The sequence below is a fragment of the Balearica regulorum genome, chromosome 8 (assembly GCF_011004875.1).
Source record: "Balearica regulorum gibbericeps isolate bBalReg1 chromosome 8, bBalReg1.pri, whole genome shotgun sequence".
Classification (NCBI taxonomy): domain Eukaryota; kingdom Metazoa; phylum Chordata; class Aves; order Gruiformes; family Gruidae; genus Balearica; species Balearica regulorum.
Genome location: NC_046191.1, coordinates 24,410,662 through 24,435,731, shown reverse-complemented (window position 1 = coordinate 24,435,731; position 25,070 = coordinate 24,410,662). Strand labels below are relative to the sequence as shown.

At 38.3% G+C, this 25,070-nt stretch overlaps 1 protein-coding gene across 3 annotated transcripts in view; it reads left to right on the top strand.

Moving 5' to 3' along the window:
* NR5A2 (nuclear receptor subfamily 5 group A member 2) overlaps positions 1-25,070 on the top strand; it is a 96,257-nt gene that overhangs the window by 58,342 nt on the left and 12,845 nt on the right. For all 3 annotated transcript variants that reach the window (XM_075760138.1, XM_075760140.1, XM_075760139.1), the window contains one exon: positions 10,379-10,526. In XM_075760138.1, coding sequence (XP_075616253.1) covers positions 10,379-10,526 — 148 coding nt within the window. The remainder of the gene's footprint in view (positions 1-10,378; positions 10,527-25,070) is intronic.

Here is a 25,070-nt window from a genome sequence, read left to right as displayed (position 1 = left end):
CCTTAGTTCTGGTCTGAATCTCCTTTTTTTTTTTTTTAACTTGCACCTGATGCTCGTCACTCTCCTCCTCCTTGAGCCCTGCTGCAACACACACAGCCTGGGAGACCTCGTTAGTAATGACTGAGGCAAAGGTGGCACTGAGTACCTCAGTCTGGTCTGTTTGCTTTTTAACATCATCCCTACGTGCCTGGACAGTGCTTCTAAATTACTTGTTCTGAGCCATTCCTGGCTTCAGCTGCTGTACACTGCCTTTTTGCATTCTAGCTCAGTTACTTGTTTAGCCAAGCCGATCCAATACAACACTTTTCCTAAGGGTCAGGATGGACCATCTTAGCAGCATCAACTCAGTCTGTTGTCATTCTAAGACACAACGCCAGATCAAATGTATTTATGATAGGACGATTCTGACTGTCTGTCTCCTCTGTATTAACTGTAAAATAATTTTGGAAAGCCACACTTACAGACCCAGGCATTATGAGTCTTTGCTATTGCATGAAATGCTGCATGCTTTCTGGTGGCTGCCCTGATCCTTTCAGTTCCTACAGCAGAGAAAGGGAAATAACCATGCCACCATCTCATAAAAATTAATTGATTAAGGTGTGGAAAACACTCTGACACTTCTGATGAAAAGTGCTGTAGATGTTTTTATTTACTGCTACCAGCAAAGCACTATGACCAAAATTACAGTCAATCATCTGGCTTTCAAAGATATTAACTTTAAACTGAGGACCTGAGCTAGATAGCCTACTTTATTACCTGAGAGATCATGATTATTGTCACAAGTTAGCAAATTTAAGACCTCAGAAGCCTCACTCCTTGCTTTCCTTAATATATCCCTCCATAAAAGCTACTCATAAACACAGTGCTTTTTACAATCACAATCAAGGGGGAAGCTATAAGGGGGGGAACTTACCACCACTTAATTAGAACATACCTGCTTTCTCCACTTAGGCTGCACAGCCTCTGTTCCTCAGACACAAAAGTCAAACTTCATCCAGCTCCCCAGGGCATACCACTGTCAGTTCTATACTAGGTATCTAAAATGGGCTAGTAGTTAGAAGCACACTCGGTAATTTTCAAACGCATTGGCTCAAAACCCGTTACCTTAGGGCATTCCTATGCCATTTCCATACATCTGCATTTCCCTCAAGCCATTGGCTTACGAATTTTACCCAGTGTCAATCCACTGTTCCCACTTTGATGGGGAAAAAGTACAGTCAGCAACAAAGTAGTAAGCATTGGCCCTTGCACAAAAAAAGACTGTGTTTTATTTTATTTTGTTATTTATTTTATTGGAGTTTCATAAATGAAGCTCTTTTGTGTGTATGGGTTTCAAGAAAGCACTTTTTTCAGATCATTACAATTCCTCAGCAGTTCCTCAGAAACAAGTTCCTCCCTATGCTGCGCACTTCATTTTCTGCACTAAGTACTGCCCCTCAGCAGTAGCAATTACCATTTCAAAAGGAAATAAAGTAGCACAAATGCATTTTACAACTCTCCAAATTTCATAATAGAAAACAGCTAAGGAGTGATTTGCAATGTGGTGGTTAATTGTAAATCATTGCCAATATGCTCTCCACACGCCAAGTTTCGTAGGCTTAACATGTGGCATGTAATTTTAACAGACCAGTTCTAATTATAGAACTTTAATTCCTCCAACTTGAGCACTTTCCTTTTGCATCTTCTACAACAGCAATACACCGCCAGCTTCCAATATCCAGTACAGACAGGGTAGACACTAAAGCTCTGTACAGAATATCATTGTTCATGCATTTTTGTGCAGCAGTCAAGACACAAATTGTAGCCTCGGCTGCCCAGACACAAGCTGCTTATTTTGTTCATACCTACACTCTACTTATCGTTGCCAAATCTTCCCTCTGCTGAGTTTGGTCAAAGCCTTTCAGATTAAAAAGGCTGTCCAAAACCATACCTAAGTCTCAGATTTTGAGATTGCTGAAACGACTGATTCAGAGTCATGACACAAATATATCTTTCCACCTGGATTCATATTCTAAAGCATAGCACCAGAGAAGAGCATGAGAGATTACCAAGATCTTGACAGTGTTGTGTTTTGAAGCAAAGTTAAATTTAACTTCAATTTAGATCAGAATTTTGTGGCTTGAACATCTCCCTACACAGGGTACTTTGTAAATCTTTCAGCTGTACCTTATTGAAAGATGGTGATGTGTGGCCTGGGGAATTTTCTGTGGCAATGTAATCTCTGTTAGACTTACCCACTTGCAGAGAAGGCTTCTACTATCCCAATATAGCTGTATTTTCTGAGGCCTTTGGAGAATCTGTTTGTCTAGGGAACAGACTTGCAAGTTCAAGGAAAGCTTACCTTGCCACTGAAAAGGTTCTCAAGAGGCCGCTGAGCTTTCAAACTGTGGGCTACGGATGACCATATCACAAAGAAAGATCTCCCTTGCAGAACTATCACTGTTGGACAAAAAGTTAGAAGAGTGTTAGAGGAAGGACTGTCTCCGAAGGACAAGAGAAAGGACCTGGCAAAAAAAGTATGTAAGGAAACAGGCTTTTTTGTTCATCCTAAGAAATGACTAAAAATACATACGCTAGTCATAGGTATAGAAAGCTAATGGATATCTAATGGAAAGCTATAACTTCATATGTTCTTGGAAATCAGTAATTTTTATTTTATATAAATATATACATATATTTCAGTTTAGATTTGTGATTGCAATCAGTGAGGTTTCATAGTTGTAGCTGGCAGAAAAGAGGTATTGGCACTTGGGGACCAAATCTAGAAGTCCTTACATAGGCAAATACAGGATTTGATTCAAGGTGGATACAAACAAGGTCAAGCAATCATTTTGCTGTTCAGCGTAGTATTTGTTCTCTTGTATCCAGGCTTGCACAGTTCCTCACTCTACTGGTTTCTGCCTAAAGGAAAAGAAAACAAGGTTGTGCTAGTTATTAGAAGTGCCTCACGCCTTATGAAGATATTATGCTAGTTGCTTTTTGGGGCTGAACTAGATGTTCTCAGTTAAACTAGGTAAAACACATCAAAATTCAGTTATAACTATGAAGTGCCCAATTCAGGTTTGTCCAAATATTCATTAAACATTTTAGCCTTCCAAGTAGCTATGGACACACCTGTGAACAAACTGATCTCAATTTACATTTACTTTGCTCTGTTGCCATGAAACCATCATAGCACTATGGTTTTAAGTCTAAAATTCCAGTTCCAGTAAAAAGTTATAGAGAGGGCACCCAACGTGAATCCTTGCACACCAGAATTCTTCATTTCCCGCATGCTAACTCTGTTGTGTTCATAGGAAACACATTTCTTTTGTATTCTGTACACATTGCTCCCATAAAAAGAACAAATGATATGTGCCTGGAATCTGGCAGCATTTCTTCAAGGCTGCTAGTCCTCCATACAAGTCTCATACTAGCAAACAAATTTCTTCATGTAAATTCTTGTAAAGTCTCATATTCAGTTTTAAGCTTGCCCAACATGAAAGACAAGTTGTTCAGAGACCCAACTCAAAGAAGAAAGCACCACGTCAGTCGTCCCAACCACCTATTGGAATAGTGCTACTGATGGGATTCAAAGTGCACACATCCAATCTTCCATTGATGGGAAAGGATTTAAAATAGTAGAGTAGAAATTTGTGTAAGGAGAAGAGGGTAATAAGGGGAAATGAACTTACATGGTTAAAAGCTCCTAAAGAAACAGTCTGAGTTAGCACAGCCTTTGTGATGTTACCTAAACATTTACAAAGAATTTCCAGTGATTGTCTCCCGAGTATGTTTATGGATATTCAAACTCACCAGTGATTCAATATCATCTCATCTCTACATAAAAAACATAAAGTGCATTGCAACACTTTGGTAAAGAAATGGATTCTTTTGTACTCTAGGTTAGCTATGTTCTGCACGTTACTTTAACGTCTTCCTACTGGTAATTTGAAGAACCCAATATTCACCATTATTAGAGTGGAAAATTTAATAGTACTGATTAAAATAGCTATCTGCATGAAACTTAATAATATTTTTATTATTATATGCTTTATAACAAATATATCTACTATAAATGAATCTATATATGATCAACTACAGGGCATAGAATTTTTCTAGTCTTGATGCACTAGTTTTTCTGAAACTAAGTTAGACAAAGTAAATGCAGTACTTTGGAGTGTTACGATTTGCATATTATAGCTAATTAGCAAGCACAATAACATCATCCTGGGGGAAAGGTCCGCTGGCAACTTAATTCATTATCTTCTATTATTGTGTATCATGTTAAAATGACAAGCATTGTACGCTGTATAAGTCATCACAATTTTAATTAATATATCCAAACCTGATATAAGCATATCTCCTGATTTTGTCTGTGCTGAGTCCTCCTCAATTTTTAGTACGTAGGTGCCTCTTCAAAGCATTTTTCCATGATCACTTGCTTAGAAATGAAACACAAATACTGCTTTAAATGTTTTTAATGAAAGTATTAATTATATGAAAAACTCAAAATGAGTTTAATAACCACCGTAGTTGCCACTGAAATATACATTTCAGGAAACAGTGGAAGAGTAATTATAGCTGTGATAGTAAATTAACTTGGTTGCTATATACTGTGCTGAAGGCATCCTTCTGGGAGAAAGGCTCATCTAACCACATAGCCATACACTAGAGCCAACTTACAGGCTCTCGGCAAGGTCAGGACGTCAAAAACCAGGGCAGAGAATTGCAGGCCACTCCCCAGGCTTTCAGCACAGTTTGTAACCGAGGAGGAAGCAGTCCCCATCAGCAGCAGCCAGCGGTGCTGGCCAGGGCTGCACAGAGCAGAGCAAGAGCAGCGGCGCAGTCCCCTTGGTGTACCTAGGCACCCACTGCCTCCTTTGCCTTTGTGCCCCAAACACACAGTCATCTAATTTATTAAATTAAATATGAAATCAGTCTTTCACTACCTTGAACTACCTTAGTCTGCTAGAACATTTGTTCATTATACAGGTACTGTATACAGCCTTGGCAGGGGCTTTATTCCTTACTTGTACAATTCCTGTTCTAGCTGAAAGGAATGTCAGTCAGTGATAGTCAATACCTGGTAACAGCCATCAACAAGTAAAATCACTCTAATCCTATATTCTGGAGACTGTTGCAAGCTTGCTGAAGCATCAAGAATGGATAGTACAGTTCCAAACATTTCCACATGCCATATGACCCCACTGTCATATCCTAGAAATCAAACACAATTTAATTTTAGAAGGAAGGAACCCGATTCCACCATTAAACGTTAGGCTCCATTTCGCAAACATAGAGAGCAGTCAATACCAGAGGCCACCACCTGACTCCACCAGAAAGTTTCCATCTGAGCCCAGTGAAACCCGGGATTTGGCTTCAAGAATCATTCATTACCATGATAAATCATTTGCAAAACAAAAAAGCACAAGTGCTCCCTGTATTTCTGGCTTTCAGCTTCAGCATTTATGTAGCCCAGGGTATAGTTTCATGTTGTAAAAAAGGTTTGTCTTTTGTTCTGCCTCAAACAATATCTCACTGTGTTAAATGAGACCTTCATGTGAAAAAAAACCTGCAGAATTAGTCACTTCTATCTCTCTTACCTCTCTGTTTATGAGTTGAGAAATTATTTGATAGCTGAATATCTAAATGCAGCTGAACTCCAAGTACTTTACTGTGATATATTGTTTTAAATATATCTCAGCTGTATCAAGAAAAGGATTTAGAAAAAATAGACAGTATTACCGTGTCTTTCTGCAGTCCCATTTAAGTTACAACCCTCTTACTAATACTAAATCAGCTTTTTTATTTCTCTTCCTTTGCTGCTAGTGCCTCTGTACTGCCCTGCCCTCTAGCAGAGACTGCAGCCTCATCTGCCCAGCCCTTACCTCTGCCATGCAGGGAGCAGGGAAAGCCAGCAGCAAACCAGGTGCTAACTGTAAGAAGTAGCCTTGAGACATGCTGAGGAGAGAGGTATGACACGAATGCTGCCTGTCCAAGGGACTTATGCACACTTTTCTACTTGGGATTCCCAGCTGGAAGTTCCCTCCTAGAGATAAGTACTAAGCAAATCTTTCCTCTCCAAACCTAGTCAAAGGTCCCTTCCATTTCTGCCCAATACTCACGATCAGAAGATATCCACAGGTTGTGCCAGATTTACCTGAAGAAACTTGATATTTTTGACTTTCAGAAAGATGCCCCAATTGCCAGGCTACAGCTTTACTTATTTCATGCACTCTTTGGACTGGAGATTTGACCCAGATTTCCCATATCTTAGTCACTCCAGCCACTGGCCTGCAACCAAATCCCACCTTTGGTATTTTTGCTGTCTTAAGTAGATGAAAGCCCCATAGTCCGTAAATCTAAAAAGAGCTGTAGCATAAGCTGGACACACATTTACTTACCACTGTCATGACTTGGGTAGTCCCAGCCATGCCTAGGGACAGTATGGCACCCAAAGGGCTGTGGAAGATGGACCTGTGAGGACTTTAAGCACAAAGTTAGGTGACAGCAGAGCAGAGACTTAAAGTATCAAATTTTAGATTTAGGTACTTCAGTGAGTAAGTGGTATACTATAGCACAACCTGCAGTATTACATACATAGCAGTGTCCATACTAAACGTGCCAGTTTAAGCACCAGAATAGCAACAACAGGCGGCAGTGTAAATTATCCAGTGCTGTTCTGTCTGCATCACTTTGGAACTAGCTGACCCAATTAAGTTTATATCATTACTTCTTCATCATTACTATATTCATCATGCAACACAGCACTGTGTACCAGTACATGAGGAATTCACACCTCCATTTGTCTGCACAGCTGTAACTTTACGTCCAACATTTTACTTCCGAATTAGGTAATGTGGAACCTTCACCAAAGCTTCTGGTTTTGACAATGCCAGTCAAGATACCATCTTCAACATCAAAATCAAGTGTGAAATGTAATACTATTACTTGGGAAGCAAGAATCATTTATTTCACTTGTGGATTTGATTTTACCAAATTAAATTAATGGTACAATATAAAGTAAATGCTCAGACTTCCATATGCAATTAAGCATTTTGCTCAATGTCTAGGCTGTTTTAATCTTTGTCTTTTAAAAGCATTTTTAATCATTAATTGGAAGGTAAAAGAATTAATACACATTTTAGTATCAATTTCTGCATACAGGACCAAGCAAGCAGGACAGCATGCTCTTTAATGTGACCACTTTTTCAGAATAGACATTAACGGAGGCTTTTTCATGCACAGTTGATTTTGTATAAACTGATTGACACCTTTGGGGGTCGTCTTTCCACTGACTCATAATTTTGCTCACTCTTAAAAAAAGCCTTTTGCACACCCAGTATTCTCTAGTTAAGGCTGAAAATTCAACTCATCATATTTACACAATAAAAAAAATCCATTCTGCGTTGTTTTTAATTGCAAATCCTACTCAAGGGACCAATTCTCCTGCTTAGGAGGCAGCCCTGTGCCTTCTACTAGAGAACCAACTGCAGTCAATTATGGTAATGAAATGTCAATAAATATAAAAATTTAATACAGCCTGCTCTTGGTGAGTGGCAGATGAGGACTTGCCTCCCAGACAAATTTGCTGGTGCTGCAAATATTAAAAGCACCTGAAAGAGTAGCAGGTTGCCTGAGAGCTCTCCAGTAGAGGGATGGTGGGAGATCCAGGCATCTACTGGGTTTTTCCATTATGGGATAATCGCTGCACTAAGGCCACTGATATTCTTGACATCCAGGCATCTTAACTTCTTATTATGAACTGAATAGCATATTTTCCCCCCCAAAACTGGAACCTCAGTGAGGGATTTTGAGCTGGTTTTCCCCCCCCTTGACAATTACAAAAGGGAAATTAAGTTGTGATAGTTGATATTTATATGTGACCAGTTTCTCAATATGAAGTAGTTGGAATCATGTCACTATATTCAACTGCTCTGAGTAAAAAGTATTTGAGATATGTTACTTTTTTTAAATTATTATTTATATATGTATATATACTTATATGTAAAGAAATATGTATATGTGTATAAACAGAGAGAGAGAAACAGCATATGAACTAGAAAGTAGTTTATGATAGATGGTTTGGCTGGGATTTCCAAAGACTAGATCCTAGTTTTGTCACAGATTTCTTTGGCCCTGAGTAAGCAATTTAACATCACTACTTCAGTTTTCCCAGGTGTAAAAGACAGCAATAAAACCTACCTCACAGGATACTTAAGCATAATCCATTGATTTAATTGAAACATAAGCACAACTTTAAATGCTTTACAGAATTGGAGCAGTGTTATTCTTAACATCCATACAAAAAGTGCAACTTCATTTTTCTTGTACAGTTGCCTTCAATCAATGTCTTGGGAGCACTAAGAGTACATATAAATAAAATGTCTTATTAAAAGTCAGTAACCTATTGATTATATTAAGGTCATCACTAGGAGAAGTAATTTTTAGTTCCTTTCGATCATCTATCTGTCTTTCCTGGCTGAAATTTTGTCAGGTTTAAACTCTTTCAGGTTTTTTTCTTGCTTTACTGCTGTTTATACATCAGCAAAATCAATTCAATAGTTTCAAAATAAAATAAAAAGTTCAAAATACATGTTCCTTAAGAGTTATTAAAAAAAACACAACAGATTTTAAGGAATCAGTGCCTGGAAAAACTAAATTTTGCAGTATTGGTCTGTTTCCTCTGATGATACCTGGCCATTCTTTGTTAACTACTTCATTGTGGGAGACCTTAAAGATGGGATTAGAGCACCGATACCGGTAAACACATCATTAACTCAAAGTGTGCACTTACCATTGTGCTTAGTCTTAGCTTAGAGCCAGACTTCATTTATGTGTACTTACATGAAGTATGGTTAGTAATTTCCCTGTTGTTATGGAGGCTCCTAAAAGAGAAAGGTGTTTTTAAAATCAGAGCAGCCAGGAAAGAAAATATTTTTTTTAAATGCATCAATAACCCATTTAGATCTCAGTCAGTTGGCCAGGAGCAGTTCAACACAGGAACAAGCAACCTACCTGGCCATTTTCATGGGACAGTGGCACTTGTAGGGGACGTGTAACACGCTGTGATGAAAACAGGGCATTTCAGCTGAAGCAGTTGCTCAGATCACCCTGGTTCCTGATACACCAGCCATACCCTGCTCCATACTGCTGTCCCTCCACTGGAGCTGCCCAGTGTCACAGCCACCAGCCCTGTGTCAGAGCCGGCTCACCCTGGCTCCAGCCCCTGTGCTTCACCTTCATGTTGCAGCATTCCCGCAGGCTGCAGTACCTGAGCACTTCTCCACTGGTCACCATCCCATGACAAAACATGCAAAAGTTAACAGTTCACATCTTCAGAGTGGTGGAGGCTGGTACGGCCATCTGCATGGAAACGTCCCCTTCGTGGGACTGGCATTAGCCAGAAAAGTTTCAGCATGCAAGCAGTGGGGAGGTTGCCTGAGAGTCAAGGATCACCCAGGGATGTATTGGTTATGGCAGGCTTTAAGTATAATTTGCTTGTGAATGTTACCTTTTTAAATATGGCATAAATTAATAAAATCAATTCCAGCTTTCTGTTGGATCTCTATATACAAGTGTCACTTTGGAAAGCTCACAGACAAGTCAGCCTCCCCCGAGAACAAATGGGCAGCATGACAAGGGCAGCAGACCCCTAGAGCAGTCCTGGTTTTTCTGTGCCCCACAGCAAGTAGTTTCGTGCGCTCTGGTTGCTGCTCAGGACAATGCAAGTGCAGCTGGCCTGTGTCACGCACCTGCCTGCTGCTCCTCCTTCACTAGCGGGGGGGGACTTGCCAGAACAAGTCCGTTGGAACCAATTCCAACAAATACCAGGATTTTGTGTAGCTAAGGAGAACAGAAACCACCCACACAATACCTCTGTTTCCTGTGGGAATAAACCAACATTGCTGGGCTTGAATAGCTGTTTCTGGCCAAGTTATGGACGCTGGACCATTTCCCATGAATACCGTTATGTCCCTCTGGATTAATACACCCAGTGTAGGCACAAAGCTCACTTCATCAGTCTTTCTTTGCAAGATCATACAATTACAATGAGAACAAGAGACATCAAATGAATAAAACAAACCGATATGGGGATGGCTACCAGTGTCATAAGCAGTTCTCATATATAAAGCTTCTTAAAAAAGCTAATACAGATAAACCAGCAATCACAGTGATGTGCCATACCATTAAGATAAATGGTTAATAATATTTTCAATATATACCATTGTGCTAAAATCGGTTTATATATAAAATCATCTTGACTTGATAACATCATTAAATTGAGAGTGATTCTTTTATCCAGGAGTATCCCGGTTGTATGTGATTGCTTGAAACATCCTAAAGTGGTTCTGCGGGCATGACAACCAGACAGAAATACAATTCTCTCTTACAGGTGGATTATTCCGTAATAGCATCCCAAGCTGGAGCCACCCTCAACAATCTTATGAGCCATGCACAAGAGCTAGTAGCAAAGCTCCGTTCCCTGCAGTTTGATCTACGAGAATTTGTATGTCTCAAATTCCTGGTGCTGTTTAGTTTAGGTAGGTACATTTTACTCTTCATACTTAATAGTGTTGTTTTTTTCTAAAAACATTGAAGATATTTTGCTTTTCTTAAATTTTTTTTCCTGAAAAAAACCCCTATTTTGAAATACATTTAATTAGGCTCACAGTAATCTGAGGATTGTTTTTTAATTATCACTTGCAGGAAAATTATGTATAAGGATTAAAAATGGGTTTCTATGGAAATGACTCCTAAAACCGACGGAATTTAAGAGTATTACAAGCTTTCTGTATTTCTGTATGTGATTTCTGAATATTCTGCAACAAGGATACAGTTTAACTAGAAATTCGAGAGAACAGTGGAAAATGCAGGTTGCCATATTTTTCTATGATACTGAATATAGTTATGTAAAGCAGATGGAGTGGGGATACGGTTGAAATATCCCTCTTTTTCAGGGGCATCTGTGGTAAGTATAAACAATCTTCTTTGCATATGATGGCTGTCACATCGTAACCCATAAATCAGGAATGTATCTCATAGTTTTTAAAAAGTGAAAGGAACTCTTAAAGTGCAAATTAATGATAATAGCTTTATGACAGATCTGGCTAGGAAATAACCTTTAAAGGGAAGCTTGTTTTGTACTAGTGGAGAGGGCACAGAATGGGAAAGATACCTATGCAAGACAAATTAGTTAAACCAGTGCCCTCCAATGAATCAGCCAAGAAAAATCACCGGTGCCAGGAATAAAAAAGGGCTTAGGGAGATGTATTCCTATTGACTTCATAGGAACAGATTTTTCTGCCTGTCCTCTGTTTCAGGTTTGCACTTTGTTGACTTAATAAAGCTGTTCTAAATAAACTTTCGCCAAGTGAATTTTTATTTATTGGCAAATAGTTGAAAGGAGAGACTTAAAAACATAAATAAGGTCAGACCCAACCATACCTCCATAGCCAAAATTCTTGTTTTACTCAAAAGGTATTTGTCTACAAAGAGAGTGAACAGTTGAGCCAAACACAACAACAAAAGAAATATCAGCAGTGGTGACATTTAGTAATGTTTTTCTTTAATTTTCAGTTTAAAAAAAAAATCTTCTGTAAAGGAATAAAAGTCTACAAATAAATTATAATACAATTGCAATTAGACTAAAAGGAACAGTTTTGGTTACACTGTAAAGCATCAATTATTGTTTTAAATAAGTCCCTCCATGTGGTGTTTATAGAATTTGAACCTGCTTTAGAAAAATTTAGATTAACTCTCTTTAAATACAAGGAGCATAAAAGATCAATATTTCAGCAGTATATGACACGGAACATGTAGGGAAAAAATAAGAATTATTTTAAAAATTTGAATGATGCTAACAGAATTTACTGTTATGACATATGTACATTCTGAATCCTAGGAAGAGATGATGGATTTCCCTGGTAACTATTAACATTTTGTATTCAGGCCTTCATTGCTTTCCACATTTTTGATTCAAGGAAGGAAAAGCAAGCCATCTGTTGCAGAAATTATGTTTTCTGAATTAATCTGATGAATAACAAGAATTCAGATTTCCTTATTCCTAATAAGTAGGTTTTTCAGTCATTAGACAGTGGCACAGAAACATCTAAAGAGCCTGTAGCTTTCCTCTGATAAAATTTTAGAGAATTCATCTCAGTTCAGTGATATTTTCAATTACCTGAATAAGTGAAGTGCATTTGGAAAACTCTCAGATTTAGGTGACCTTTTTATTTGATCGCTTTCATCGGCTCTTCTAGTACTTTGCATTGATTTAGGAATCGTTCTTACACGTTTAGCTCTTCTAATTCTGCTAGGTAGTGTACTGAACTTCTGAAGCAGTTGGGCAGGAATACCTTGCAAGCTTGTACCAAGCCAGGTTATCCCATTTTTCTCTCATTTATGCTACTATAAAAAGAGGTAATTCTGCTGCTAATAGGAGCCTTGTAGTCACATCACTTGCATAAAAAAGTGATGCAGCTAAGAAAGGTTCAACACCTTTGAACCCAATTAGTTCATTATTTAGCATACTGCATAATTCCATTTGCTAATACTCAAAGCTAGATGTTATTCTGCAAAGAGTAAAATGTAAAGATGTTACCACTCGACCTACAGGACTGAGGCAAATATTTAATGAGAATGATGACGAAACAGAAATGAAAAACACAGATACCCTTTCCGGCTAAGTACTTAAGTTTGTGCCCAAAAGTATGAATGAATCATCTGGCTGAACTTAATAAGATGCCTCACATCCTAAAAGCAAGTCAGGTTTTTGAAGATACTGAAGTGCCTAATGACACTGGTAGGCATTCAGCAGGGCTGTCAAAACTAGCTAAGTGTCAAATTCTGCATAAATAACTGGGAGCAATTATTGTACCTGAGTATCTAGGTGCATTTGACACACATCTATATCTCTTAGACATCTCAACAGAAAACTGGTCTTAATGTCAAAAATACATCACTTAATCAAAAAAATATTTCAAAAACCTCAGCTGGCTCTTATTAAAAATCTGGACCTCTAATGTTTAATGGAATAAAAAGCACTTCAAGGCATACCAGCCTTTTTACATTTCTAAGGATGTTCATGCCACAGTGTTAACCAAACCAATAAAGCCTTATGCTATTGTTCTTTAGTATAGTGCTTGGTTGAAAAATAAATGGCTAATATAAAGCCTCTGAAAGGCAACACAAAGTCAATAATCCACAGAATTAATTTATTGAGAAGAAGCTGTTTGTTTTTTATAACCCTATAGATACAAGACTGCCTTGTAAAGCTGTTTGTTATTCATGGCTGTACCGTATTGTCTGTCTCTTCACAAGATGGCAATCTCCTTCAGGGCAAAGAATTTTGTCTCTGCCTTTTTCCCTAACATTTCAGAAGTGATTATCTTAGTTTGCTAACAGTAAAATAATGTTCAAAACCCAAAGCACTTAGGAAAATTTTTCAAAACACAATTAAATCATATCAGTTTTGCTTGCTAGATTTTAAATGAGAGAGGTAATTGTTCGTTATCTACTCATCAAAGGTTCCAAAGGGTTTATAGAGGAAAATGCTTTTCATTGATGGTAGCACTAAAGAAGATGCTGTTGAAGCTTAGACAGATGCATATTTATTGTAGCCTTTGTGGCTAGCAGTGCACAATTCCTCCTGCAGTCAAAGTGCATATAGCCACTGCAGCAAGTGGTACATCCAGGCACAGGAGATCAGCTCCTTTCTCCAGTGAGCCATCTAGTCTGGGCCCATCTGACCAACACTGCCAAGTATATAGTGGTACAGTTGACTCAGCAATTATTCAATAAGCCATTGGTAACTAGTTTTTTTAAGTGTGACATCTCTTTAGTTTAGTTCTATATAGTATTATTACTTTTAAATTCCCTCCATCAGTTATAAAAAGCAAATGTCTTTACAGCTAGGTAGTTCTTACCTCTCTGTACATTAAAGTCTTCTTTCATGTCCATGGATCTTCATACTTCAGTCATTGTCTGTGTACCCTCAGTGTTTCCTCATGCCATCCTTCAGTCCAGTCACTGCCAACCATTGGAGAGGAGTAAGTCCATCGCACCTGGACTATTATTCTCACCAGATAACCAGGTCAGCTGAATCAGTCCTTCAGATCTTGTGCTCCCACAAGCTAAAAAGTCAGAGAACAAATCAGTCCTTACAACCAGCACAATCATCACCATCACACTGGAAATTACCATCTTGTGCATGGTTTGGACTCAGCTGTAGTGTAGATTAGCAAGAGCCCAGATTCATAAGGTCATTAAAGCACCAGCAGAGACCCCTTCCTTCACAGCTTCACTGCACCATCAGCGGTCACTCAATTACTCTGTCAAGACAAAGGAAGTTTGGACTAAATTTAAATTCCATCACATTACTCTGATCCACTTACATTATCTACAGATCTACTCCATCAAGGTTCCCTTAGAGAACCACAATCTTTCCATGAGTCGGTTCTCTGTGGCAATTCCCTCGCTGTGTACCTCCTTACTACACATGAAGTATGTTGCTTTCCACTCTCACTGCACACCAGAACAGCACTACACAAATCAACTAGTCTAACTGACACCTCAGATCACAGTAAAGCGAATAGAAACAGGTCTTGTGATCAAAATTGCCCATCACAGTTTTGGTTGTGTAGCCTGGTATAACTGCTAAGCCATCTTGTAGTCACTTCTTCCCATACTTGATCTCTGATGGGCAGGTCTGAATTCTGTACTAACATCTGTCTTTGCTGCAATGATATACTAGATGCTGATTGAATGTTTTATTTGAAGATGAGCTGGACTTCTGAAGCCAAAGCATTTTATTGCAAAGGAGCAATCCATCTACCAGCATGATTTATTTGAAAGAAGTCTTCTGTTTAGGTGGCCTAGAAATAGCAATTTCTGTTATCAATCTCAATTTCAATTATCTTGAGCTATTAGCTTGCTTTCAAGTAAATCAGGACACGAGTTCTGATAGCAATTATCCTTGCCAACCTTTCTTTGGGTGAGGTTTACATTATATTTGCAAACCCAAAACATGCCTCTTTTCTGGGGCATCATTCCTATGTTTTCACATACAGATGTATCCTCCCCTTAATTGCAGCAAAGGGAGTGAAGGTAATGAACATACCAAACCACAGTTTAACTCAGGTATATCAGCCATTATTTTTTTCCACAATCTGAACATACATGGATAAAAAAAAATAAGTAGCTCGAGAGATACACAAACCTGGATTTTCTTGAGTACTTAGTTGCATTGGCAGGTTTCTTTCACGCAAAAAGAACCAAGACAGAGCCATGACAATTCAGCAACTATAATCACACAGTTGATGGGGAGTTAGTGGCCAGGCACATGTTGCAAAACGGGGAAAGAATAAAGAATTCTTTGACAGATTTGAATGTTAAACCTACTTTTAATATTACTTTATGAACTCATGTCAAAAACATGGAAAGAGCACATCTGAGAAAGATGCTGATCACATAGTTGTATAACTGTTTATCAAATTTACCACTAAATGAGAATAAACATATCTGGCTTCCCCAAAGCTAGCCAAATTGACGATAACGCAGTTTCTTTACCTTAATCCCCAAGTAATAATACACCTCATTTTTCTACAGCATATAACTAGTATAGCCCACAGTACACATTATCAGAAAGTAGGCCTAAAAATAAATACAAATGGTTAGTCTTCAACAATTGCTGGTTTAAATCAAGATACACTACAGATATAAAACCCAAATGTGTCAGTTTTGCAGCCTCTTTGAATTTTCATTACCAAATTTGACATTAGTTTGGAAACTCCTTCCTTTGTCATAAATCAGAATTAGAAATTAAAAACAAACACACACACACCCCAAAACTCAGCCCCCATGTGCTGTTGAATTCTCTAATTCTGGGGCTGAAATAGAGTGCCATGTTCCACTGGGGTGAAATCTTGGCCTCATAACACCAAAGAGAATTTCACACTGTTTTTACTGCAGCCAAAATGTGTCTCACTCTTTCATTGATTCGCTTCCTATCACAGAATAAAGTTCAGATCAATTTTTCAGCAATTAAATTTGCTAAATGACTAAATTTAAATGATGTTTGAAGAACCAAATGAGTGCCTTACATGGGATACTTTCTATCATCTTCTGATGCAACAGATCTCTTCATTTTACTATCCGGTAGCTTTACAGACTAGTCACTTAACCTGAAATCAGCCATTGTTTTCTCTTTACCAAAACTTCCCATTTGTCCAGCTAGTTTTTATTATCTGAACTCAGCAAGGATGATTTGTCAAACCTCCCATCAGAGCAGTTTGTAAAGTGAAATGCCAATAGGAAGAAAGTTAGACATCATTTGACCCATGTCCAGGCACTTGTCTGCCTGTGGAGCTAAATGCTAGACTAGGCAGCAGCTGACTGGTACTGCTCCCTTATCATTGTCAGGACGCAGATAAATGTACTTCATTTAAGAAATGAAGGCTTTATCAATGGACAAATAATTGCAGAGCCACTATTGATCTCACATCTCACTTAACATGAGACAAGAGGGTGCTGTAGAAATGGTAAACATTTGATTGCTGTGGATGGCAAACAATGGGCTCTCGCCTAAACAACAACAAAAAACAAACAAACAAAGAAAAAAAGAACTCAATTTTCAAACAAACCATAGCCTTACTTAAGGGTTCAGCAGAAATCCATCCGGATATGCAACGTTCCATTCCCATTTCTGTTAAATAAGAGGAATATTAATAAATAAATCTTTTCTTGCTTTCAGTCTCCCTAAAGTGTCAGAGCTGAGATGGGAGGAGGTATTGAAGGTACTGGCCTCCACCATTTGCATTTTTGGAAAAGATGCATGCCTGTTAAGATCTTTATTCAGGTGAAACAGGCTGAAATGAAGCATTTTTGAGGCAGACTCAACCCTCACCACTCACAGGACTAGAAGGAGCTTTCTGCAAACATGCACTCGAGGAGCAGCAACACAAAGTCTGCCTGTGCTCCGTTTCACCTGGTTCCAGTAACTCACATCAATGCAGTTGTGCAACATTCTGGAGCTGAAAAACATCCACATTTTATATTAGCTATTGCACTTTTTAATACACTTTATGTAACATCATTGATCTATTAGATTTACAGACTAGCCAGAATCTCTGCCTCTGTGAGCTTGCAATCTAAATATACAGAAAAGATAAGAAAAAATGCAGCAGCAAACAATGATGAAATATGGGGCTGCACATATTTTCACTTCCACAGTTTTTGCTGAGGGTTTAATTTGGGGTATCATGTATGCAGATAGGAAAATAAGTGTGTAAGCATCAACTGGAAGTAATATATCAAGGAATATTGATTAATTTTTTGCAGTACTTATAATGCTTAAGGGTACATAAACAAAAAGAATAGGAGAAAGAAATGAAGGAATTAGTGAGGCAGGAGACTTTATCAGACCAAGAGGAAAACAGGAAACAAGACTGGAAAATTCATGCAAGATTATGGACACCTAAGTGTAATACAGACATAAAGGCATAACCTAGCAAATTTTGGCATTTATTGCAGCCTTCCTAATGATCATATTATACCTTTTACAAATACAGATCTGCCTTTTACGCTCTCTGTTTAATAAGACTGCACTAGCTTTTCAAAGCTCAGTCCATGGAATATGGGAACTTACTAAGAACAAGAATTAGCCAAAAAGTTTCTTCTTCCTCCCATCATTCTGGTATTTTAATATCAGAATGAAACTAATTAAACTAGCAGGTGACTGACTCAAAACCCAAGAATTCATTCTTCAACACAGCATATTATCCAGCTCTGGCACTCCTTGATCTAAGGAGTAGATGATGCTGAAAGTTTTTGTGGTTACCAATGTCCCTGGAGAATTTAACGGAAGGAAAATCCACTGAAATCTATGAAAATCAAAACCTGTTACTTCTGGCTGTTGCAAACCTCCAGCTGCTGGAGCCTGAGCAACTGCTCCTGGGAGGTATTGCTTTGCTGCTTCTTAAACTGTTCCCTAAGGCATCTGCTCCTGGTCACTGTCAAAGATGGGACAGCAGTCTAGATGATCCAGAGTGCCAGCACGGCCATTCTCATCCTCTCATTGGGTAGGTGTGAGCCATTTGTAGTTTTCAGGGACTCTATTCTCCTTCCTTTAAAATGGGCCTGGTGGTTCTTTGGCAGGATACCAAGAAGATCACAGATAACACTACTTTGTCTCCTCAAAGCACCTTCAATCCCCAGATCTGAAGTAGGTGCTGTGAATTTGAAAAGTATCTCATGACAGTCTTCCTTGGCAAGCCAATGCAAGCCAATAACAGAGCTGTTATCCAGGGATGGACCTGTCATCACAAACGTGTTCACTTCTTACTCGCAGTGACAAACAGTACTTCGGGTTTAATGCAGTTTTCTTCTTTCTAGCCACTTTTACTTTTGGTAGTTTGTAAATCTTCAACTACTTTTACACCAGTTTTATATATATATATGTTATTTATAATACACATATATAACTGGGCTGTTATTATGAGGTTGTTGTATTAAATCCATTGGCAGTTTTCTTATATTCATCCATTTTGTTACCCAAGTGTACTTGTAAGATTGCACCTGGTGAACACCAGTAAGCGAGCAGTCAAGGGGTTCTGCACAATTAGCATTCAGCCAGGGCTTTCAAGCTTCCCCACATTACGTCTGAATTTAGAAAAATACCTACTGCACATTTGTCAAATCCAGGCTCATATCTCAACCCTAATGCCTAACTACAGTAAGCATCAGAGGATAATACTGGCAAAGAAACATTTCCTAAACTTTATGTAATCATTTGGAATTCAGGAAGGATCGATTAGTATTCAAGAGATGTGACTGCTCAATATTTATACCATGGAGACTTGGCAGAAGCAAATAATGGTACATAAAGCTGATGCTTGTCTTAATTAAATGCAGTATAATAGGTGTTGGGGATTTTTTTTCTTAGTGAAGAGAGCAGTTTAGCAATGACCAGATATAACTCATTCTGAAGTTCAGAGTTTAAAGCTAATCAATATGTATTTATAACAAGGGAGGGACTGAATATAATTTATTATTAGCTGACAGCTGACTAATAGATAAAACCAAGATTTATTTAAGTACATTTTTCCACATACTAATTTCTGACAAAATATTTGCCTCCTTGTATTCTTGATTATTTTTTGCTGGACTAACGGTATTTCAGACAGGCTTTTTGAAACTACTGTCTCATCTGCAGATAGGCTGGGAAGGAAACCAGAGAACGTAGAATGAGACGATCCTTTCACTGTGCCAAACTTACCCATAGTAACATTTCCTAATTTCATGATTATGAATCCTTAATGGCAGGTGATATTTTAAAATGCTCCTTTAAAGTATACAATCTGCATGTGATGATGAACAGGTGTTGACTCACAGACAAAGGATGACAGACACAATTCCAACACACTTACAGCCCAGGCTTGTCTCAAATGTCACAGCAAAATTTTGAGAGGTAATATGAAGGTGGATAAATAGATCTGGCATATTAAGCGTGAAAGGCAGAGAGGAGAAAGCAGAAAAGTACTTGGTCTGGAAAGGCGGTGAGTGGGAAATGGCGATGGCATTGTGGGCAAGTCAGAAGCAGGAGATGACCTCATAATGCTGAATGACTGATGATAGGTAAGGAAGGAACAGGTACAAGATCTTGAAAGTGAAGACAATTTATCTGTGATGTAGCAGGGAAAAGGGAAGATGCAAAAAGACAGGGAAGGAATGAGCTCGGAAGGGTATCTTGGCAGCAGCATTTGCCGAGGCCAAAGGAAGAAATGCTGTGGTAATGGAAATGTAATATGGTGAGGCACCATTGGTATTTGTTAAAAGTTTAATCTAGTAAACAATGGCTCCTGTGCACATCCCATGGAAGTCAATGAGAACAGATTTGCAGGATTAGCTATGTACTATTAGTTTGGGGATTAATTATATTAGAAATAGGCAAATTTATAGGTGAAGATCACTGTCTTTTGGAAGACCTCATCTCTGGGTATAATGGAGGCTCTGTTTCTTGACATCTGAAATCAAGATGACCACTTCTCTAAATTATTATGACACAGCTCAATCAAAAGTTATAGACTCAATGTCCAACTGCTGGATGGAGATCCATGGCTTGCATTTGAGCAGGAGGCTGAAGGAGGTGGTGATAATGATGATTATATCGGTCCTTTCTTGTCCCCAAATCAGTGAAAGTAAATTTCATAGGCAAGAAGTTTAAATCTATAATGAATCCTAATTTCGCAGTTTTTACAAACTTTTCTCCATTTGCCAAGTTCAAATTTGATAACTTCTAATGTGAGCAGTTTTCAGCAATTTTATATAGTCCCTTGCTGCTGCATGTCCCACATTGCCTTGGAAACTAAGGATAAATCTTTTATTAGAGATAATGAGGTCCAAGAGAACATTTAACTCTGCTCTGGGTCTCAAGCAAAGCAGCCAGGCTACTCCACTCTGCCACTAGAAGAGCTATTCCACTTTTCTCCTTTAATCCTCTGGGAAAGTAAAGCAAATGAATATGGACAAAACCTCATTTCAGAATCATCTCATGAGGGATGTTCTCTTTTTGTGGAGCCAGCATTGCCCAACAGAGAAATCAACCCTCTTGTCTCTAATTCTGCTTCTAACTCCATTATTGAGTATGGAGCTTTGAAGTCTCTTGAATGATATCTCAACTACCCTATCTGGTAAATGAAAACAATAGTTATCTATCTTTGTAAATAATGGTGAAATCCAGAGTATTAAAGATACTATGTGAGGTACAACCAAATTGAAACAATGTTGTTTGAAATATCTACAGATACCGTAACAAAGACCATTGTAAAAAGGAATCTGATTTAAAATATCTTGAATAGATTTTGAGAAAATGTGATCCTGTCCTTTTTAAATTACTCAACATGAAAGTAGTTCCTTGCTCTATTTTCATATTAGGGTCTCAAACTTTGCAAAAAACCTTGAAAATTCATCTTTTGAGAGACTATTTTTAGAAGTGAATTTTAGCATTTTAGCACATTGCAGGACCAAGTGGATTTTCTTTTGCTCTGTTCTTTCATTTCTCTGCTTTTTTTCATTTCTTTGTAGAGAAACAAAAGCAAAGACATATTCCCTTCACTTTATCTGTCAAAACCCATAGCAAAGCCAAACAATTAAAAATCAGTTCTTAAATTTCTTATAGATGCTAAACGATGATGTATGGAGTGACGACTTTGATAAACAACCATTTGCTCCTAAGAACACTTTTTCAGTGAGCTGACAGGTTTTAGTCCAGCCTCCTGTGGAGGTTCCACACATTGTGCAGGCAGCATGAAAATAGGACAGTGTCTATTTTACAGGTATCTATCTTAATGAAATCTCCAATCAATTATTTTTGTGGGGAAAAAACCCAAACCAAACACATAAAGGGAATAAAATACAAATGCCGGGGTTATAAGGTATAGTAAAGAATTAAACCAGTATTTTTAATAAATAAATCCTTAATCATTCATCTCAGCCGTGGGTGTAAGAGTCAAGAATGATAAAATTCTTGCAGGAATTCCAGAGAAAGCCTTCTGTTTCATGGCTGATTGAGTTTTTTGAATAAACTACACTAACTTACAGAGGAAAATTAATAATCACTGTTGATTTGTCCTGATTTTATTTCATGAAATGCAATGAATGTTGCAAATCCATCTCTCATGTAACTGTTGAGTACAATGGCATTATTCGAGGCATGAATTTGATCCAATCTGATCATTACTGGTTTATGTTGTCTGCTTGTCTGACAACTGCAAGCCATGGAAAAAAAAAATTAACCATCTTCAGCAAGTACTTTTCCATGCTTTTTTCTAAAATGCATATTTTACAAGTTTTTGAAATAACAATAGGATTAGATGCTTGAGAGAAAATTAGGTCATATAATTCTTAGATACAAATCTTGCAAGTAATTAGAAACATGGGTATCAAGCAATATTTGTATTCTGTACTGCTGCCTTTGTATGGAGACAGTGGGGATTTCAGAATAACCCAATCAGTGAGCTCTGCACTTTTTTCCCTCTCTAATATGTTTACGGAATACTAGTAAGTATGGCTTTTAAACAGCTCCTGTAAGGGGGAAAAATTACCTGCACATAACCCACATTTTACATGTGTGTCTACTTTTGGAATACTTTTACAATTTCTGCCCCATTTTTAATATATGTTTTAGATGTTTAAGGTGCAAGTTTGAATGTATTATATATGTAACAGAGGAAGTATGGGATTATGTAGAATCTTTTTAGCTGTTATTGGCAGAAGTGTTTGGCATCAGCAGCTACTTTTGTTAGCCAAGTTTCACAGCATATTAAGACATAGATAAATGAATTAATAGCCTTAATCTTGGACCCAATAAGACCACCCTATAGTCATAATCTGAACATGTGTTTAGGTGCTTCACTGAACATGGAACGTCCTAAAGGAATGTCATGGCTAAATTCAGTTTGCAGTTGTAGCAGACAACTTATTAAATACTTTTAAAACCAGAACATATAGACTAAAACTGCCTCTCATGTATTTCTAATTATAAACACACATTGCAGAGGCTCTTACCTGAAAGGTTATATATGGGTGACTGTCAGCCATTTATTGGAGATGCACTGTAGACTATGACAAATTCCCCTCTTTCTCCTACCCCTTTATGCTTGTGCAAGATTGGACACTGGAAGAGAAACGAAAGCAATGGCTATCTCGGAGGGAGTTAAAATAGAGGTGTGAAATAGTGTAAAGAAACAGTGAAAAGAAGTAGCACGAGAATTAAACAGGAGGCCAGGGGAAAGAAAGAATCTGCAAGAGTGATGGGAGAAGAGTGGCAGAGAAGAGGATACCTGGGCAGCCCAGGAGCCAGGAGCGGTCAATGAAAACAAGGGACACCAGTGATGTGGATCAGAGGAACAGAGAGAGACCGGAGGGCTTGAAATAGGAAAGGCGTCAAGAAAACAGTGGGAAAAGGCCAGGAAGGAAAGAGAAACCATGGAACTGTGATTGAAGGCAAGCCAGAGGTGGAGAGGGAGGAAATAGAAGCAAACAGGAAAGAAACAATGAAGGAAAATTCAGAAACAAGCTTTATGGCCCAGCCTTGAATGCAGCTGTGATCATGAATTGGGAGGCAGAAGGGGACTGTGCAGAAACACTCTTTCCCAAGCCCATGGCTTGGAGTGTGTTCTGATGACTTCGGCTGGCAGGAAAGAGGAGTGAGGTGAAAATTGCAACTCCTTAGGCTCTGGCAAAGCTGCTACCAAGATTGGATGAACCTCTCAGAGCACGGGTTCTCTATATTGCTGTGGTCGTGTGCAGAGCCATCAAGCATGGGACAAACCGAAAGAGTAAGCCCCAGAACAGTCCATGTGGCTTGCAAAACGGGGAATGACACTACAACAGCATCTTTCCTCTCCCAAAAATTGTGATATAGATCAGTGAACTGCTTAGGACAAGACAGACAATGCTATCCAGTCTTGCACTGGGGGAAACCCCATAGCCTAAGCAGAACAAATGATACAGGCTGTTCTTCAAGGCCCATTGGAGGCAGTCTGGATCGGTGGTAGCTTGAGAAAGCCTTTTCCTCTTGTCTAAGTCCATCTCTTCTGGGAGACATTTGGCTTTAGAGAATGGAGTCACTAGCAAGGTTGAAAAGGACAGGTATCAACTCACATCCCCTAAAGTAGTGCTGGAAAACATTGCGCACTGAAAATAGTCTTTCAGAGAGGAATACTGCTAAGAGGTTACGGTGGGAGTGGTGTCATCTAGACTGCACACTGTGCTCCAGCTGGCCAGCTCTCACCCGCGTTCCTTCCTCCCTTTCTGATTTGAAACAGGGAAAAAAGACCCTCACAATTAATTAAAACCATAGCTAAAACTACCAGAGATGAGCCTGGGAGTAAAGAAGGAACAAAGCAATTAAGAACATTCCCGCTAAAAATTCACCAGGCATACTGTAAAATTCAGAGATAGTTGTGCCCCTCAAAAATGTGGCAGAGAGAAGCAGACACTTAAAAGAGCTTTCAATTACTTACATGCCTTTGGCTCCCTTTCAGGATGCCGTGGAACTGGAAACAGCCATGGTAAATGTATTTTCTCTGCATTTGCCTTTCTTGAGAAAACAGCTCCAATATTTTGATCTCAAGAATAATCAGCTCTTTTGCGTTTCCTTTTCAACTAACTGCAGACTTTTGCAAGTTAAAAATTAATGACAACTTCTCCTCTTCTTCTTTTTTTTTATTTTTTAAACAAAAACCTTCTGTCCTCTTTTCTGAAGAAAAAAAAAAATTCTTTTTCCTACAACATTTGAGTACTAGTCTAAATGGCATTCAAATCGTTCTTTCTCCCTCCTTCCACAGTAAGACACAAAACGAATTCCACCACAACAAAACAACCTGGCTCATGAAACCATTATTTTGAAGATGAAACATTGTGTTGTGTCCTTTACCACTATTACAGGCAGTCAGTCTGTTAGAACATATTGGGCGATTATAGGCTAGTCTTTTCAGAGAAAGCCATGGGTTTCAAGTTAGCAGTAACCATCTATCAATTCTTGAGATTATGCCATGATTTACTGTCACAGCATCATGTATTCTCTGATTTTCTGCCTCCTGTGAAACATTGTGCTTTCCTTTTCTATTGATGTATCAACTATAATAGTTACAAGCAGCTACAGAAAAATCAATAGCGAACTTTCATTACTGTGCACATAAAAAGTACCATGCTGTGAGAGCACCTAGCTGTTAAATAGTCACCAGCAGTAAGGTACACTATAAATGTCTGTTATTTTGGTCTAAATGAAGAATGTCTGAATTTGAAACAACAAATATCTAGGATTTTTGACACCACTGGATTCTGTGTCAAGTTTTTCCAGTATGTGATTTTTTTCCCCAGGTGTCAGGCTTGATTTGTATTTTCTGTGCTGTGATCTGTGCTTTTTTTTTTTTTTTAAACCTGAAGCTGACACAGGAAATTAATATCAAAATAAATAAAGTATTGCTGAGCTGTGCTTAACTGTAAGCTAATTAGGCTTGGTTGGACAGAAGTGGTAAGAATTGTGTTAATCTTTGTTGAACTAGTCTACATCTTGCTAGTCA